The 16,069-nt window shown below is 35.7% G+C and overlaps 2 protein-coding genes across 3 annotated transcripts; one reads left to right on the top strand and one right to left on the bottom strand.

Annotated features, from left to right (window-relative positions):
• The first annotated feature begins 206 nt into the window (after positions 1-206).
• Positions 207-2,115, top strand: LOC117916424 (F-box/kelch-repeat protein At5g26960). The gene has a single exon (XM_034832425.1). The coding sequence runs from the start codon at positions 483-485 to the stop codon at positions 1,734-1,736; it is 1,254 nt and encodes a 417-aa protein (XP_034688316.1). The 5' UTR covers positions 207-482; the 3' UTR covers positions 1,737-2,115.
• Positions 2,116-2,442: 327 nt separating this feature from the next.
• On the bottom strand, positions 2,443-11,420 carry LOC117916425 (dr1-associated corepressor-like). Of its 2 annotated transcripts, none has more exons than XM_034832426.1 (6): positions 11,196-11,420; positions 5,311-5,383; positions 4,995-5,088; positions 4,598-4,726; positions 4,458-4,515; positions 2,443-3,760 (listed from the first exon to the last, which is right to left on the bottom strand). In XM_034832426.1, the coding sequence occupies exons 1-6, from the start codon at positions 11,226-11,228 to the stop codon at positions 3,218-3,220; spliced, it is 930 nt and encodes a 309-aa protein (XP_034688317.1). In that variant the 5' UTR covers positions 11,229-11,420; the 3' UTR covers positions 2,443-3,217. The 2 variants fall into 2 exon arrangements, with proteins under 2 accessions (XP_034688317.1, XP_034688318.1); XM_034832427.1 differs by having other exon boundaries at positions 4,610-4,726; positions 11,196-11,417.
• Positions 11,421-16,069: the final 4,649 nt, after the last annotated feature.

Genomic DNA, 16,069 nt, shown 5'->3' with positions numbered 1-16,069 from the left:
ATAAATTATTACAAATAGTATTATAATCGATCTTTAATCCGGTATAAGGGTTTGTTTAACTTGGTCAATCTTATAAACAATGAAATTATATATATAACTTCAACCTCGAAGATGTAGGGCCCACAAGCATTGAAGATGTAGGCCTCAAAAATGGTATTGGAGGGTTCAATTGTAATGGCAAAAAAAGTGTGGAGTTGTAATCACAATTCTAAATCCACTACCACATTTCATTAATTGAAAATATATATCAATGTAAAAGGGTTGGAAGAAATAGAAGAAGAAAGGAGCATTGGAGTGGGGACTGGGGATGGAGGTTAGCAGGGAGAAGAGAAGGAGTGGTAGAGGAAACTGGAAAATGAAAACCACAGATCCAACAATGGGTGGGGCAGGGGGCTTATAAATATCTTTCCCAATCACGGAACTCACATTTTAATTAAAGGGCAACAACAGAGGGTGGACTGCCCAATCAAATCCAATATCCCATGTCAGATAGCTGCCACTCTCGTCACTTTTCATGGCTCATGAAGTCCTGCTTCCCCAACCCCCAACACCACCACCCTCAGCCCCTCCACCGCTCTATCTCCCACCACCACCACCACCATCACACCACCATCTCCTCCCTCCCCGACGACCTCCTTCTCGAATGCCTCTCTAGGGTTTCTTCTTCCTCTCTTCCCTCTGTCTCTCTCGTCTGCCGCCGCTGGTCTCGCCTTTTATCCTCCTCTGCCCTCTACGACCTCCGCCGCCGCAACGCCTCTATTTACCACACTGTTTTTGTTTTCTCTGTTACCGATTCTGGTCTCTTCGCTGCCACTCTCCGCTTCGGTGATGCCTACTCTTGGAGAACTTCCTTTATTCCCGCCGGCGACGGCGGCGAGGGCTTTCGAGTGCCGCTGTCGCACTCGCGGATATCCGCGATTGGCCGGGGGATTTACATTATCGGAAGGAGAGAGATGGTACGTTACGATGCCTGGACTGGTGCGCTGACGGCGAAGGCAGGGATGGTTTTCCCGAGGAAGAAATTCGCCGCAGCGATGGTCGCCGGAAGGATCTATGTCGCTGGCGGGGCGGCCAGGACCTCGGCTCTGGAGGAATACGATCCAGTCAGCGACAAATGGAGCGTAGTGGCGGAGGCGCCGAGGCGGCGATATGGGTGCATCGGCGCGGCGGTGGACGGTGTAGTGTATGTGATAGGAGGGCTGAAGATTGGCGCGTCCGAAAGTGAGGTCGTCCCACTCGCCGCAGGAGCGGAGGCGCATGTGTACGCAAGCTCGATGGACTTGTACGACGTGGAGGCGCGTGGCTGGCTGAGGAGCCGCGCCGTGCCCAGCGGAGGATGCGTGGTGGCGGCGTGCGCTGCCGCCGGATTTGTCTACGTTCTGACGAGCCACGCGGTGGAACTGTCCTTTTGGAGATTCGATGCTCGGAGGAAAGCCACCAGTGGCAGTGGGGGAGGAGGGTTTGGAGAGTGGTGCAGGATGAAGAGTCCACCCCTTCCGGCGCAAGTCAGACTGGACAGCAGCGTGAGATTCAGCTGCGTTGGAGTTGGAGACGCGGTGGCGCTGATTCAGGTCACTGGATGTATAGACGACTTGCTGAGACGGAGTGGGAGGAGCACCAGAGGCTTAAGAGAAGGGCTGGTATTGATATACGACGCCGCCGCCGGGGAGTGGAGCAGAGGGGCGGATCTGCCGGAGGTGATTCGACGCGCCGCCTGTGTTTGCGTGGAGTGCTAAATGCTAAATTGCGCTGCAGAAGGAGGGGTTTCCGTTTTCAGGTGCTGATGAGTGGTGCTAACATGCGCTGGATGGTGTACGGTGGGGGAAACGGGCCCCGTGACTTTGTCACTAGTCTGTAGTGAACAAACCTTGAGTATTTCTATTGTTGGTCAAACGGCGCCAACTCTTAAAAAAGCCAAAAAAAAGAAGAAAAAAGTAAACAAATGGATTGCTTTGATTTGAAACTATTTGTTTAGTAATTGAGGAGCATGTTGGAGGTTACAAACATAAAGTAAAGGATAAGTTTCAGCTTTTATAATCTTATTGGCGATGGGGTCACTCAAATGTACATACAAATAAGTTGAAAAGTGTGAGAGGAGATATAATTATTTATTTACATTAGTAGATAGTAACTCACAAATAAATGGATGGTTAATTTGTAAATCTATGGATGGTGTTGGTGAGACTGAAAGAGCCAAAGGTTTTAGCAGCATGGCTTCAAATGGACCCTGCCTTGCCTTGCCAGACTCATTGACATGTCCACACCAAGTAACAAACAATATAATGCTGCCTGCACTTCAAATCACCTTTATAAATTAAATTCCCTTTGATTCCTTCATGGTGGAAAAATAGCACAAATAGCACATATGTTGTGCTTGGTATCTTTCTACAAACTCTCTCTCTCTCTCTCTCTCTCTCTCTCTCTCACTCAACAAACAGACAGCATCAGCAAGCAATTATAAATCCCATTTCACCAATAATACAGGGAAAACAATGGGGAAGCTTCTAATTCCTATTACAACCAGATCAAAATTGTTCAATAAACTTACAGCCCCAACATCATCTGAAATGCAGAAAGTTCTGGATACATCAGAGCCCATTAAAGAAGCATTATCAGAAACTATATAATCACTTGGATTATATAGCATGTGAACCAACAGTGATTAATGTATCTAAGTTTATTTACAACAAATCACTATCCACTGTGTGATGCATCAGAACATGAACTCCCTCCTTGTCCATCTCAACCACATATCCAGATGATTCCATTTTCAATGGTCAGATAAATGGCCCATCAAAGAACACCTCCCAGACATGAAACATTGAAATCCCAAATCCACCATAAAGATCCAGCCCCCAAGACGGCACATGCAGGGAGAAAGAAAGAGACAGGACCAAAAAATGCTAGCTCAAACAAAGGTAGTCACATAAATCCTACCAAATTGCTCAGGGAAATCACTTCTTTTTAAACCGTACTTTGTTAGCAGTTGCTACTGAAATATATTTATACAGCTAAAGATCAAAAAAAGAAAAAGAAAAAAAGGAAAAGATCATTTCATCTTGGAGCTTACCTAGGATGATCTTTTCAGTCTTTGCTTTCTTCTATTTCCCTAAAGCATTTCTCTACTGATCTGTTTAAACCATACTAACATCTATTCCCCACTGTATCAGAATGAGAAACTACTAACCTAATTGAGGTAAGCATCAGCATCTGTCAGTTATTCTTCATCATAATCTTCCTCATCTTCATCTATCCTTCGATTTAAGTTGGCCAGTTGAATGGGATCAATCTCCATCTTTTCCATGTCAGAGAGGGACCACCCAGGGTATTCCTCATGCTTCATTTCAGTAAGTTTTGGTGATGGGGTAACAGGGGCAGGGGCAGGGGCAGCTGGCAATATTGATGTTGAGTCTCCATTCTCATCCAAATCCACATTCAGGTCAAAGTTTCGAACACATGAATCAGCATTCTTTCCAACTGATATATTCTCCTTTGATTCATTCTTGACAACTGATATATTCTCCTTTGATTCTTCGGGCTCAGCCCCATTATCCCGCGTCTCAGGATTTTGGCTCTGATTGTCATTGTTAGTGTGCATGTCAGTGTCATCTTCAGGCTTCTCACTTTCTGCAATGGTATCCCTTTCTATTGTTCGACTGCCCCTCCCACGACCTCTTCCTCTTCCCCTTCCTCGTCCTCTGCCACTGCCACTGCCACTGCCACTGCCACTACCACTGCCAACGGTGTGGCCTGTTTCATGCTGCATTAAAGCACACAACAACTATTAAAGAACATCCTTAGAGTTGCACCACAGCTATTGATATCAACCTCATCTAATAGTTGATCAAAAATGGAAACCAATAGACAAACAAGGAAGAGAACATTATGAGTGCTCAATATAGGAAGCATAAAAAGCTGAGATCCGTGATCAAGCTCTTTCAAATTTTAATTGTACTGAATCTGCTATTAAACAGCTAATTGAAATTGCTACATGCTTAGATGAGTAATCATAAAAAACGATATTCATATAAAAGTACTAAGATGCCTTGTTGCCAGTATCGTCATGACCCTTTTCAGGGAATAAAACAACAAAAGTTTACCAAATGATAGAAATAACAGTTGATATTTAATAAATAATAAATAAAAAGCATGTCAAATAGATGTAGGTCACCCAAACAGACACATTATTAAGAAATTATTGAAACTAATTACATTATATGTCTCCATGGAACACTGTTTTCACCCAATCAAGTTTGAGAAAGACCTAGAAAACCAGAATTTTGGTTATGTCCAAAAATGCAAGAACATATAAAGGTTCTCGGAAGCACATTATGGAAAATACACAACCAAACAAAACTATTTGGAGCCCATATGTCACATGTTGCATGTGAGTTAAAAAATAAAGAGTTTATTTAAATGATTTTAATGAAATTAAGGAAGATGGGTAAATGGCTTACCATCCTGCTTCTCTTTGACTCTTCATCACTGTCATTTCCTTCATCATCAACAACTTTCCTGAAATAGAAAAAGAATTAACGATATTATCAATCTCTTAGAACCTGGTAATTCCAGTAATACAAGCAAAAAAATACATTACAATTTCAAAAACCTTCTTTTGGAGGCAGATCGATCCTCCCCACCAGCATCAGAACAACCTAGATCAGGAACCTTGCTGACAATTTCTCTTAGGAAATCAAATACATTAAATCTCTGTACACATTGCTTCCTGTGAGTTAAAATACAACCTTAGATATTCAAGCATAAAGACTCAAATTTCCTGTTTAAAGATAACTTGAAAATGATGAGAAAAATTAAAAGAAATTTCCTCAGAGATTAATTTAAACCAAGTAATATGATTCAGGTACAAATTTTATTTTATTTATTTTGTTCTTTAAAAGTTTCCACAAGGACTCAAGCCTGGAGCCTCCCACAAAACCCACCCCAATCCTTTACCACTTGAGCCAAGCCTCAAGGTCTTAAAATGATTTACTTACAAATGCAAAGAACTCATTGTCTTCGCTCCTCTTTCAAGTGTTATCTGGTATGTTCGATCACAAAGATCTTGCAGAAATAGTTCCAAAGCTTTAGCTGGGATCATCATATTCAAGAAAAGGTGTCAAACTTTATAACCACAGCAATTGTAGGAAGAATATATACAGACACATGCATATGTATGAAACAAAAAACAAGCAAGCAAGCAAAATGAATAGAGTAAAATATTTGAACAATGGAAAAGCAGACCTGAGTATTGGCACCTCAGAACCATAAAGAAAGTATGATTTTAATAGGCAAATATTTAGTGTTACTCACAAACTAGGAGAGGCACAGCCAAAGCAATCTTCCCAACATCTTCATCAGCTTGCATTATCTTTTTAATACGGGACTGCCAAGCATACATTTTGAATCAGTAAACATGGAATATTTACACTGAAAAGACGCTCATAACATTTCAAAACAGAAGTATGACCATGGAAAGATGACTAGCTTGCACATTTTTTAAATAAGCAGAATCATATTTGTAGAATCCTGACTTTGAACTAGTTTACTCGCACTTTTATGCCATTGAACAGGAACACAACAAATCTGTTATTAAAAGGGCTTGCTCCGCCTCAACCCAACACCTTTACCACCCAAGGCAGGCCATAGGGGCCTCCACCCCCAAAATTCTTTTTCATAACCTGCATCCCAAGATGCATGGTTCATGGAATTCATTCTTCTTCTGCCAAAGCAAATATCTAGTGCATTACCCATGTGCAACCACAAAGAACATAAAAATGTGGTTAAAGGGTTCAATGCCCTTGTCATATGCTGCAAACTGAATGTGAAAAAATCAGTGTGTGCTTTCACTTATCATCTTATGTCTTTGTGTGCTGTACACGATGATCAATTAAAGCAGATATCATGACCCAGAAAGTGGTAGGTCTCACCTATAAAGTCTACATGATTAAAACTTGGGTCATCCATCTCTCAATTCCCTTGCCAAGATAAAGGGGTTCAATTTCTCTGCAGAAATAATTCCACCCTCTCTCCCTCCCTCTGTCCCTCCAATTAAATGCTAAGTTTTTATTTCATTAATCACTTAACATTAATTGACATTCCTATGATCTTACTTAGTTTCTGTGGAAAGAGTCTAAAACCTAGGAAATCTGCATTTATTTTGGAACCACCGCACTTAACCCATGTCAATATGCAATAGTAAATTCCAAGTAACACAATTTAAGTGCAAAAATTCTTTTGTCTGCCAAATTCTATGCAATATTAAATTAAGACAAAGAATCAAAAGGGATATGAGAGACATAGAGAGTAAATAAGGAGAAATCCAAACAAAACGCATTACAGAATTCCATTTAAAATCAAATGAGAACAAATCTCTGATTTCAAAGAAATTCAAACCAAATAAATTTCATATTTCTATTTAAAATCAGATGATAATAGATCTCTACTGCAATCTTCAATTTCAATTAAAACTCTAAGATCTAGTTCAGAGAGAGAGAGAGAGAGAGAGAGAATGCAAAACAAGAATAAATCCAAACCAAATAAATTTCAGAGTTCTTTTCAAAACCAAGTGATACTGTGCAGAAAATAGTAATTTATCTATGTATGCCTGTATATATGTATGTGTGTGTGTGTGTGTGTGTGCCTGTATACATATCTATATAGATATAGATATGTATCTATATCTATATATACAATGCAGAATTCAGGACATGTACGAATGTGTATGTAAGAAGTATTTAATACTTGAGAAACTAAACACATAACAAGTATTATTCTCGAAATATGTTGTCCATTACATTGAATTGATTAAAAAGGTGTAAGCAACACTTTATAATATAATTACATTTAGAGAAACTTGTGTCTTAGGAGATTATTGATAAATGTAATTAAAGGAGGTATTTAATGAGCATCAATTACTCAATCGAGAAAGATAAAACTTCTATAGATGATACTACATCCAAATTTAAGTGCATTTCTAAGATGGAAAAGGAAATCAAACACCATCTAGTCAGAAGGTGAAGAATAAATATAAGATTATTTATCAAAGTGCAAGCAAGTTCGTATGAGGGTGAATCTCACGCCTAAAGCATGCTGACCAGCATAAAATGTAAATAAGAATATTCAATGGGAAAATAATTGACATACATCTACAAAAAAACCATTAAACCAAGACATGAGTTCCAATGGTGCAGGTTGTTCATCTCATTCTACCCCTGATGTGCATGAGGATCAAGGACCATTGCAAAAAATATATATTTTAATAGGCAAGTAAGAATATTATAGACAGTCCTTAATTGAAATAGAATTCAACAAAGTACTCAAGGGGTATACACCAGTGCCAAAAAGGCAACAAAGTAGAGAGATTAATGAAAAACACCTCTTTCACCTCAAAAGGAGCCCAACCAATCAACAAAATAAAAAATTATAAGTAGGAGCTCCATCTAAGACTTTCTAGTCCCAAGCTAGAGAGAGCATAGGAAAGAGTTTTTGAGAGCTTGATCTGAATGTTCTTTATGGAGAAAAGCTCTATGATTCCAACCCTTCCAAATGATCCAAAATAAGCACAAAAGGGCGGCCATCCACACCTTCGTGGACTTCTTCCCCCAAAGGTCCCTTGCCAACTTGATAACATTTCTTCAACCATAGAAGGCAATACCCACCCAACTTTAAACAATTAGAAAAATGAATGCCATAATATTCTCACTTTAGCAAACTAAAGGACATGATAGGTTGATTGCTCATCAATGTTATAAAGGTTACATCTATTTGCTAAAGTCCATCCCTTTTTTTTTAGCTAATTTAGAATCAAAATTCTCCCCCAAGTAGCTTACCAAGTAAAGAATCCTACTTTTGTTGGCACCCATAGGTTCCACAATACTTTTACTAGAAAATTTCTCTCTTTTTGACTCCAACCAAGAGTAGAAGACTTTGAGCGAGAGCAATCCACCCTTTGATTCCTTCTATAACAATCTATCTTCCATGCCCCTCTTTATTGAATACTTTTGCAGCTTTGCTAGAAAGGCCTCAACACTTTCTAGCTCCCAATCATTAAACTAGCTTGAGAAAAATAAACTCCATTGCCCCCCCTCCCCTATCTCCTCCCACATATCCACAACCCATACATCCTATGAGTGGCTACGATGAACAATGCAAGGAAAGATATGCTCAAGTTTGTATCTTTGCACCAAATGTTCTTCCAGAACTACACTCTCCTTCTATATCCCACCTCAAAACAAGTTCTTCTTTTAAAATCCTCCCATCCTCTCCTTATTTCCTTCCATACCCCTAACATTGTATCCATCCCTTACCTCACAAGAGCAAACCCCCCTTTGCTTCCCCATACTTCCCAATAATGACCCGGTGCCATAGGAGCTCCCTCTCTAAAGTGTTGTGCATTTTAAAACTATGCCCAAGCAACACCTTGTTTAGAATAGCTAAATCTCGAATGCCTATAACACCTTACTTGTTGTTCATACACGCAATCGATTATTTAACCAAATGAGGATTTTTCTCACAGACTCCTCCTCCCCAAAGAAAATCTCTTTGAATCTTCTCAAGTCTCAAGCACCTTTTTTCTTTTTTTTAATAGTAAAATGAAAAGAAATTTATAAAAGCACCAAAAAGAGCACACCAAAGTCTCAAGCACATCTTTGCGACCAATACAAAGAATATTATTGATCCTTCTCTAAAAGAGACATTAAAGGACAAACATAACATCCTTAACAACTTTATAATAGTAATGAAAAAACTTTCCTTGCAAAAGACCAGTTTGATATGAACTCCACCTTGATTGCAACCATTTTTAAACATGTAAGGGTGGTTAACATCAAGAAGTCCTTGAAAGTGCACAGAACATTAATGCCAATGGGTGACAAGGGAGAATTGTGTTCAATGTTTGCTCCTCAACTTAGGTTGTGTTTATTCCAATAGATCAAATCCTACACTAATTAATATTGCATATTAGTATACTAATGCGAAAGCATGGATTGTTGTTCCATATTCCACTTACAACTGTCATCTAAAAAATCAAATAATGTAGGACCTTCAAAATTCTAGTACTACAAAAGATATTCTTTTGTTGAATAATAAGATGAGAAATCAAAGAAGAAAAAAAACAAAGAAGAAGAAGAAGATAGATCATTGGCAATCACACAAAAGTTTTCTAACAATCTCACTTAGGGAAGACAATCATGCCCCAAGAAGCTAGATAACTACTCAATTTTCAATCATTTCTATTCAGTAAAATAGAAAACCACATAGATTTTTATAGCTGCATCAACCTCCTTTTCCTAATAAGACTAAGGAGTTTGTTTTTTAAATGTAAGTCTTAAAGCAAGTTGCTTTAAGATAAAAGTAAAAATAAATAAATTACGTTTTTCATTATAAGAAATTGTAAAGCAAGTTAATACTTAAAACTATTAAGTACTATTTAGACTTCAGTTAAATTAATGTCTATTTAGATTTAAGACAAAAACCAACACCACTTAAGGCTCTATTTTCCTAGAAGTAATATCACTCATTTTCCAATCACATTTGAAACCAAAAAATAAATAAATTTGACTAAAAGATAAACTACTAAAACCATTTCTAACTTTTTTTTTTAAGGAAAAAAAAAACTAGAATTAAAAGTATGAAATACTAAAAGTACTAAAATTATTTTTATCAGATATTTTCCTTGTTCTTTCATAAGTTTTCTTCGGGTGCTTTCCATGTTACTTCCAATCAAGAAGAGACCCTCTTAGTTGTTGTTTCTTGTTTCTTTAGGCTTATTAGCTTTGAGCAAAAGCAGAGAAAACAGATTCAACACATATGCTGCATGAGATATCATTTTTAAATAAATCCCACTTGATAAGACAAACAAAGCTTGTCAAACCCTTTTCTATGACCTTTATTTTTTCTGTAAGGAGTGTAAATTGGAAATGTGAAAATCATAGCAATGCTATATAATCATTGCTTCTATTTCTTGGGAACGGATAAACTGCATAAAGGATATTTCAAAAGTCAGATTAATTTCATGGACAGGATATATAAACAGTGATATTACCAACTCCAAGGTGTTAACCTTCTCATTTAGGGTCCCTAGCCTCACCTATTCTGATTCTAGTGTATAAGTTCCTTTGCAGATTCTAGTTAAAGAATCACTAAAGTATAAGGACAATGTGCAGAGTTATTTGAATGGGAATTAACATAATAAAAATTTGAATATTTATTCAAGGAAAATGTTGACCAGAACTTGCAATCCTGAGATACATTTTAGCAGTCTATCAAGAAATTGCAATTGCAAAGTGTATCCATCAGCATCTATTTTCAATACCACCTGATTAAAATCCATAGCCAATTACTTTACATGAACAACTTACCAAATTCAAAATCAAATCCTCAAGAAGTTCAAACTCAATATATGTATATATATATATATATACATGGTTTCTTCAAAGTTAATGTCTGGTTTTAGAAGGAATCAAACCTGGAACCTCCCTATGCCCGACCAATAATCTTAAAAGCTCACGGGACGAAACCAAACAATCACGCATTAAGGCCATGTTTGGAATGCTGGAATAGAGAATGGGAATGGAGAAATGAATTTCATCTCCTATTCATCAATGTGTTTGGATTGTTTTTTAAAATGGGAATAAAAATAACTAATTCATAGTTATGGAAACTAAATCCTACTCTCATTAGGATTTTGATTCCTCTCTTCTGCATTGTATTGTGATTTCCTTCCTATTCCCACCTACCAAGCACACCCTAAGTTGCTACTCTATAACTCAAAGAAACTCCAATTCAATAAAAATCAACTTGAGAGAAACTATCACACACTATTATTGTTGTCCATACAAAACAACTCAAATATACCAAAGGAATCCACTACAACTTCAAAAATAGACATAAGCTCAACACAACCATCAGAACCACACTAGGATAAACCTAAAACCCTAACCACAAACATGACATGGAAAAGGAAAAAGACACTACATAGGAAAAAAAATACTCCCATCCAGAAACCTAAGCAGATAAACACAAAAACAATGAACTAATTGACAAAATTCTCAGAACAAAAAGAAAAAAGAAAAAGAAAAAAATTACAGTCACCACCATCAACAACATGCAGTCAAACTATCACGCCAAAATTGAAATTTTGAAGACATTAAATAGATTTAAAAAATTAAAAAAACAAAAAACAAAAGGAGACTTACGGCAGGGAATCGTGTGTCGAGCTTCTTCCTCATGGCGTGAAACTGTGAATACGAAATCGAAAACGGTACAAACAAACCCTAGAAATGGTCGATATCCACGAGCAAACCCATTTCACTGGATTTATTTAAAAAAAATATATATTATGATAAAATCGATGAAAATATTTTCAGATTCTGTCTAGCTTCGCTTGGCTTCGGTCTCTAAAAAACCGCTGCTTACAGACCCGAGAAACAAAAGCCAACTAACCAGGGTTAGACACGACTTTTAGGTTTCACTCTTTGTTTAACCATGGTTAAGTTAATGTTAACTTCACTGGTGTTGCGTCTTTTCTATTTTTTTTAGGATTTAAGCTTTTACGAATCGGTCGTGCTCCCACGGCATCCGTATTTGGGGTCGACTCAGCCGTACAAATGTACGGAGGAGGTGGGTTCCTATGATGGACGACTGGGGATTTGCCACGACATGTAGGACTCAGTGGGTGGTTAGTGTGGGGAGGTTGTAGGGAATAATGTGGGGGTTGGAGTTGACCGACCTTGGGTTTGTTTTCTACGATGCTGTGTTTAGTGGAACGTCACCTTTCATTTATTATATTAAAAAACAACGACCTATATTGTCATTATCCTCTTATCCTTTTTTTTTAAAAAAAAAAATCAACTGAAATATAGGAAGGATTGGATGTGTATTATAAACTAACCATGATAAATATGAAAAATAATAATTTTGGTAATAATAATATCATAAAAAAAGAGTAATTATCAAAATTAAAATAAAAATATCTTATTTATTTATATCTTCTCTTAAATATAATTCTTTTATATCTATTTCTCTCTCTATTTTAATCTTCATCTCATTTTTTTTAAACATTTATTTAATAACTTAAAAATAATAAATTAAGAGTTGGGTTTGATGGTGTTTTTAAAAGCACTTTTTAGTATAAAAATATTTTTGGAAAAAATAAAAGATTTGTTTAGTAACTTTTTTTAACTTGCTTTGTAGAATAAAAATTTATTTAAAAACCTAAAATATTTTTAATTTATATTTAAATATGTTTTAAAAATAATTTTCACGTTAAGTGTTTTTTTTTTTTTTTTTTTATTTCATGTGTTTGTATAATTATTTTTTAAAATAGTTCTTAAAAAATAAGTGAAAATAATAGAAAATAACTAGAAGATGTTTTTTTAAAATATCTTATTTTATATTCTTAAGAACATAAAACCATTTTTTATTACCAAATGTGTTTTTGGTTTTTTGTTTTAGAGAATAAAAAACTCTTTTTGAAAACAATTGTCAAATAAACCAAAGTGTTTAACAAAAATTAGGAATCACTTTTAAAATTTTGAAAAATGTTTTAAAAAAAATCATTTATGGTAATTTTTGAAAAAATATTTGATAAATGATTCTCCTAAAAATACTTTCACAAAAAACATACTATATCAATATAAAAATCTAATTAGTATTAGTTTTTTAAGAGGTAAAATAAACTATGAAAATGTGAGAGAAGTTAAAAAATTTGGAGATGCATTAAAGGGCAAAGTGGGTTTTGACTCACTAATGTGAAAAGAAAAAAAAACCTCAATTTTTATAAATCAATTTTATCTTTATCCATTTAAAAATATTTTAAAATACATATATTTTTCATAAGTTAGATAATTATTTCTTGAAATGATTTTTTACTTATCGAGTTAACAGCACCAACTAATAATTTTTTTTTAATAAAATAAGAAATTTAAAAAATTTAAAATATAAAAATAAAATATTATATCACACTAGTAGAAAATATAAATATCAAGAAAGAATTAAAAATATAATGAAATTCAATATTTTTATTTTTATTTTTTATTTTTTGGAAATAATTATCTCAATGATATACTTTTAAATGGATAAAAACAGAAGTGATTTATGAAAGTTGGGTTCATTTTTATATATTTTTTCAAATTAACGTTCTCCTAATTAAAAGATGTTATTAACAAATAAATTATATTAAAAAATATTGAACTAATATTGAAAACATTAAAAACAGGAATGTTATTGGGTAACAAGTAGAGACGAAATAATTGAAAATAGAGAAGACCCTATCAAATGAAATTGAGTGGATCATACTTTGGCATCTTTTCTGCAGAAATTTTGATTAGAAAGCAATAATAGAATTCAGAGAGGATGAGGATGGAGAAGCTTTTCTAGATTTGCTTTGTTGTCTTGCAGCATAAGTCCAATTTGTATGCTTCAAAATTCAAACCTGATTTGCATTTTAAGGGCCTTTGCTTCAAATCCCATTCAACCCCTCTTTCACTGGTTTTTTTTTTTAATTATAAAACAATTGCCTTCGCAAAACGTTTTTAAAAGAGCCTTTCCCCCCCCCACACATTTTTTTTTTTTTTAGAAAATGAAATTCATATTTGTATAACTAATAATATATTTTTATAATAACATAATCATTTGATATATATATATATATATATATATATATATATATATATATAACTAATAATATATTTTTATAATAACATAATCATTTGATATATATATATATAATATATATATATATATATATTATATATATAATATATATATATATATATATGAGCCGTTGTTAGCCGGGGATAAGGCGTTTGTTAGGCTGTAAGAGGGTTGGGGTGACGTCTCATCAGGTTTGTCAATCTGCTATTAGGCTCTAGTTCAAAAACCCTAAAATGAGTTCAATTTTCCGAACCATGTCTAGGAGATCCAGTGATTCTCAAGATACTGTTGTAAACAGTGAAGAGATCAATTATCCTAAGATCCAAAATGATTTAGATGATTGGAAGTTACCCGAGGTGTCTAATCAAGAAATTTATAAGAAAGGAACCTTTAAGTTCTTCACAGATTATACCATCAAGACCTCTGAGATGTCAGTCAGTTTAGAACAAGACGACCAAGTCATAAGACTTCTAGATAACAGATCCATTGATAAGCATAAGAAAGATGGCTATAATTTCATACACTTTGGTATGATTCAAGTAGCCGCTAAGCCTCTGACAAGGTTAGGCTTAAACACCTCTATTGTCATGTGTTTAAGAGATAATAGGCATCTCGAATATCGAGATTCTATTATAGGCGCAGTCCAAGCTGGACTGAATGATGGCCCTGTTTATTTCCAGTGCTATCCTAACTTCACAGTTAGAATAAGAGATGCAGACATCTTAGATTCAGTTGTCCTGCATATTAAGACCCATGGCTTTAAGATCAAACCAGGAAACAGTCCTGTTTCCATCATAACCAGGTTTGCATATAAGAGTATGAACACTAGCGTTGGATCTGGGGCTCTTTGCACCAGTCCCAAGGGTGAAACCACTTATTTTCACTCTGATATGCTAGATAAGTCAGACTTCATCATCCCCAAGAAGATCTTGTGGAAAGATGTTGATTTTCCTGAAAATTGGCATTTTGCTAATGCTGTTCCAGCCATAGCACAGCGTTCTGAAAGTATTGAACAATTGTTCAATACCCTGATGGAGGAGGAGAACTGGTTTTCTCCAAATCTTTCAGACATTCCAGCAGCCCTAGAGTTTCTGTTTATGAACCCTCTAGAGCTTCAAGCTCTTCCGTCCCAGTTAGGACCACCAGGGAAGAAGAAGGTCCCAGCTCAGGAAATCCTAAGAATATTAAGCTATCAGGTGTCAGAAGTTACACCAACGTGGCCAGACCATTTTACTCTGAGGAAAATGAGTCTACTCAGGAATCCCAACAGGATGAGTCCCCTGTTATGTCTCCTACCTATTCCCAGATGATTAACACAATAAGTCTAAGTGATGAGGACTTTGAGATCAACAAGGATCTCTTAAGAAAAGACTTCTTTTCTGAAGTCAATAAGCAAAGAAATGATTGGTTCTTTAGCACCGTCCCTAAGGTCATTAGAACCATTTACCAAGAAGAATTTTATGCCTACTTAAGACAAGAAAAGAAAAATATTAAGTTTTGGATTTGGTTTGAACTCTTCAAACAAGAGGAATATCCAGATTATCCTAGTAAGCGTGTTAATAACACTAAGAGCACAGAGTCCTTTGAATTTTCTAAGGAATTCCAAGAAAATCCCCAAATCAACCAAGCCTTTGTTGATAGGATTAATCAGAAGATTAAGGATAATCTTGACGCCCCTTTGACTGTTCAGCCTCATATGAGAATCAATATGGTTAAAGGTGATATTAGTTCAGAAGAAGAAGCTGATGAACTAATTAAGATGTTTGAGGAACCCCATAATCAAATTATTAACAATTTAGAAACCTTTAAGACTAGGAATTACTATCCTAGACCTACTTTCCCTGACATGCAGTTTGAGGAAAGAAATCAGTATACTCAAGCCTCATACACCAGTGGTACTATCTATGAATGGAACATAGACGGTATGACAGAGTATAACATACTCACTAAGCTTCAAGAAATGACCATGGTAAGTACAGCCTATAAGTTAAACAATAGACTGCCAGATCATGCTGTAGCTCAGACCATTGTTGCTGGGTTTACAGGTCAGCTTAAGGGTTGGTGGGATAATTATCTCACTTTCGATGATAGAAATAGTATCCTTAAAGCCTATAGGATTAATGAGAATAGTGAAATTGTTAAGGATGAAGATGGCCAAAATATAGAGGATGCAGTGGCTACTCTAAATCTACTCAATATCCAAGCATTTCATAGGAGATCCTGCAAAAATTAGGATAAAACTGCAGATCTCTTAACCAACCTTAAGTGTCCTAAGCTTCATGATTTTAGGTGGTATAAGGAAGTTTTCCTAACCAAAGTCATGCTAAGGTCAGATTGTAACCAGTCTCATTATCATTAACTTGAGAAGATTCTGGAATATCCATGAGGTTTCCTTGGTTGACAATTCTATTGATTT

The sequence above is a fragment of the Vitis riparia genome, chromosome 6 (assembly GCF_004353265.1).
Source record: "Vitis riparia cultivar Riparia Gloire de Montpellier isolate 1030 chromosome 6, EGFV_Vit.rip_1.0, whole genome shotgun sequence".
In the NCBI taxonomy this organism is placed as follows: Eukaryota; Viridiplantae; Streptophyta; class Magnoliopsida; order Vitales; family Vitaceae; genus Vitis; species Vitis riparia.
The sequence above is the reverse complement of the archived record's forward strand: the minus strand, read 5'-3'. Positions and strand labels throughout refer to the sequence as shown.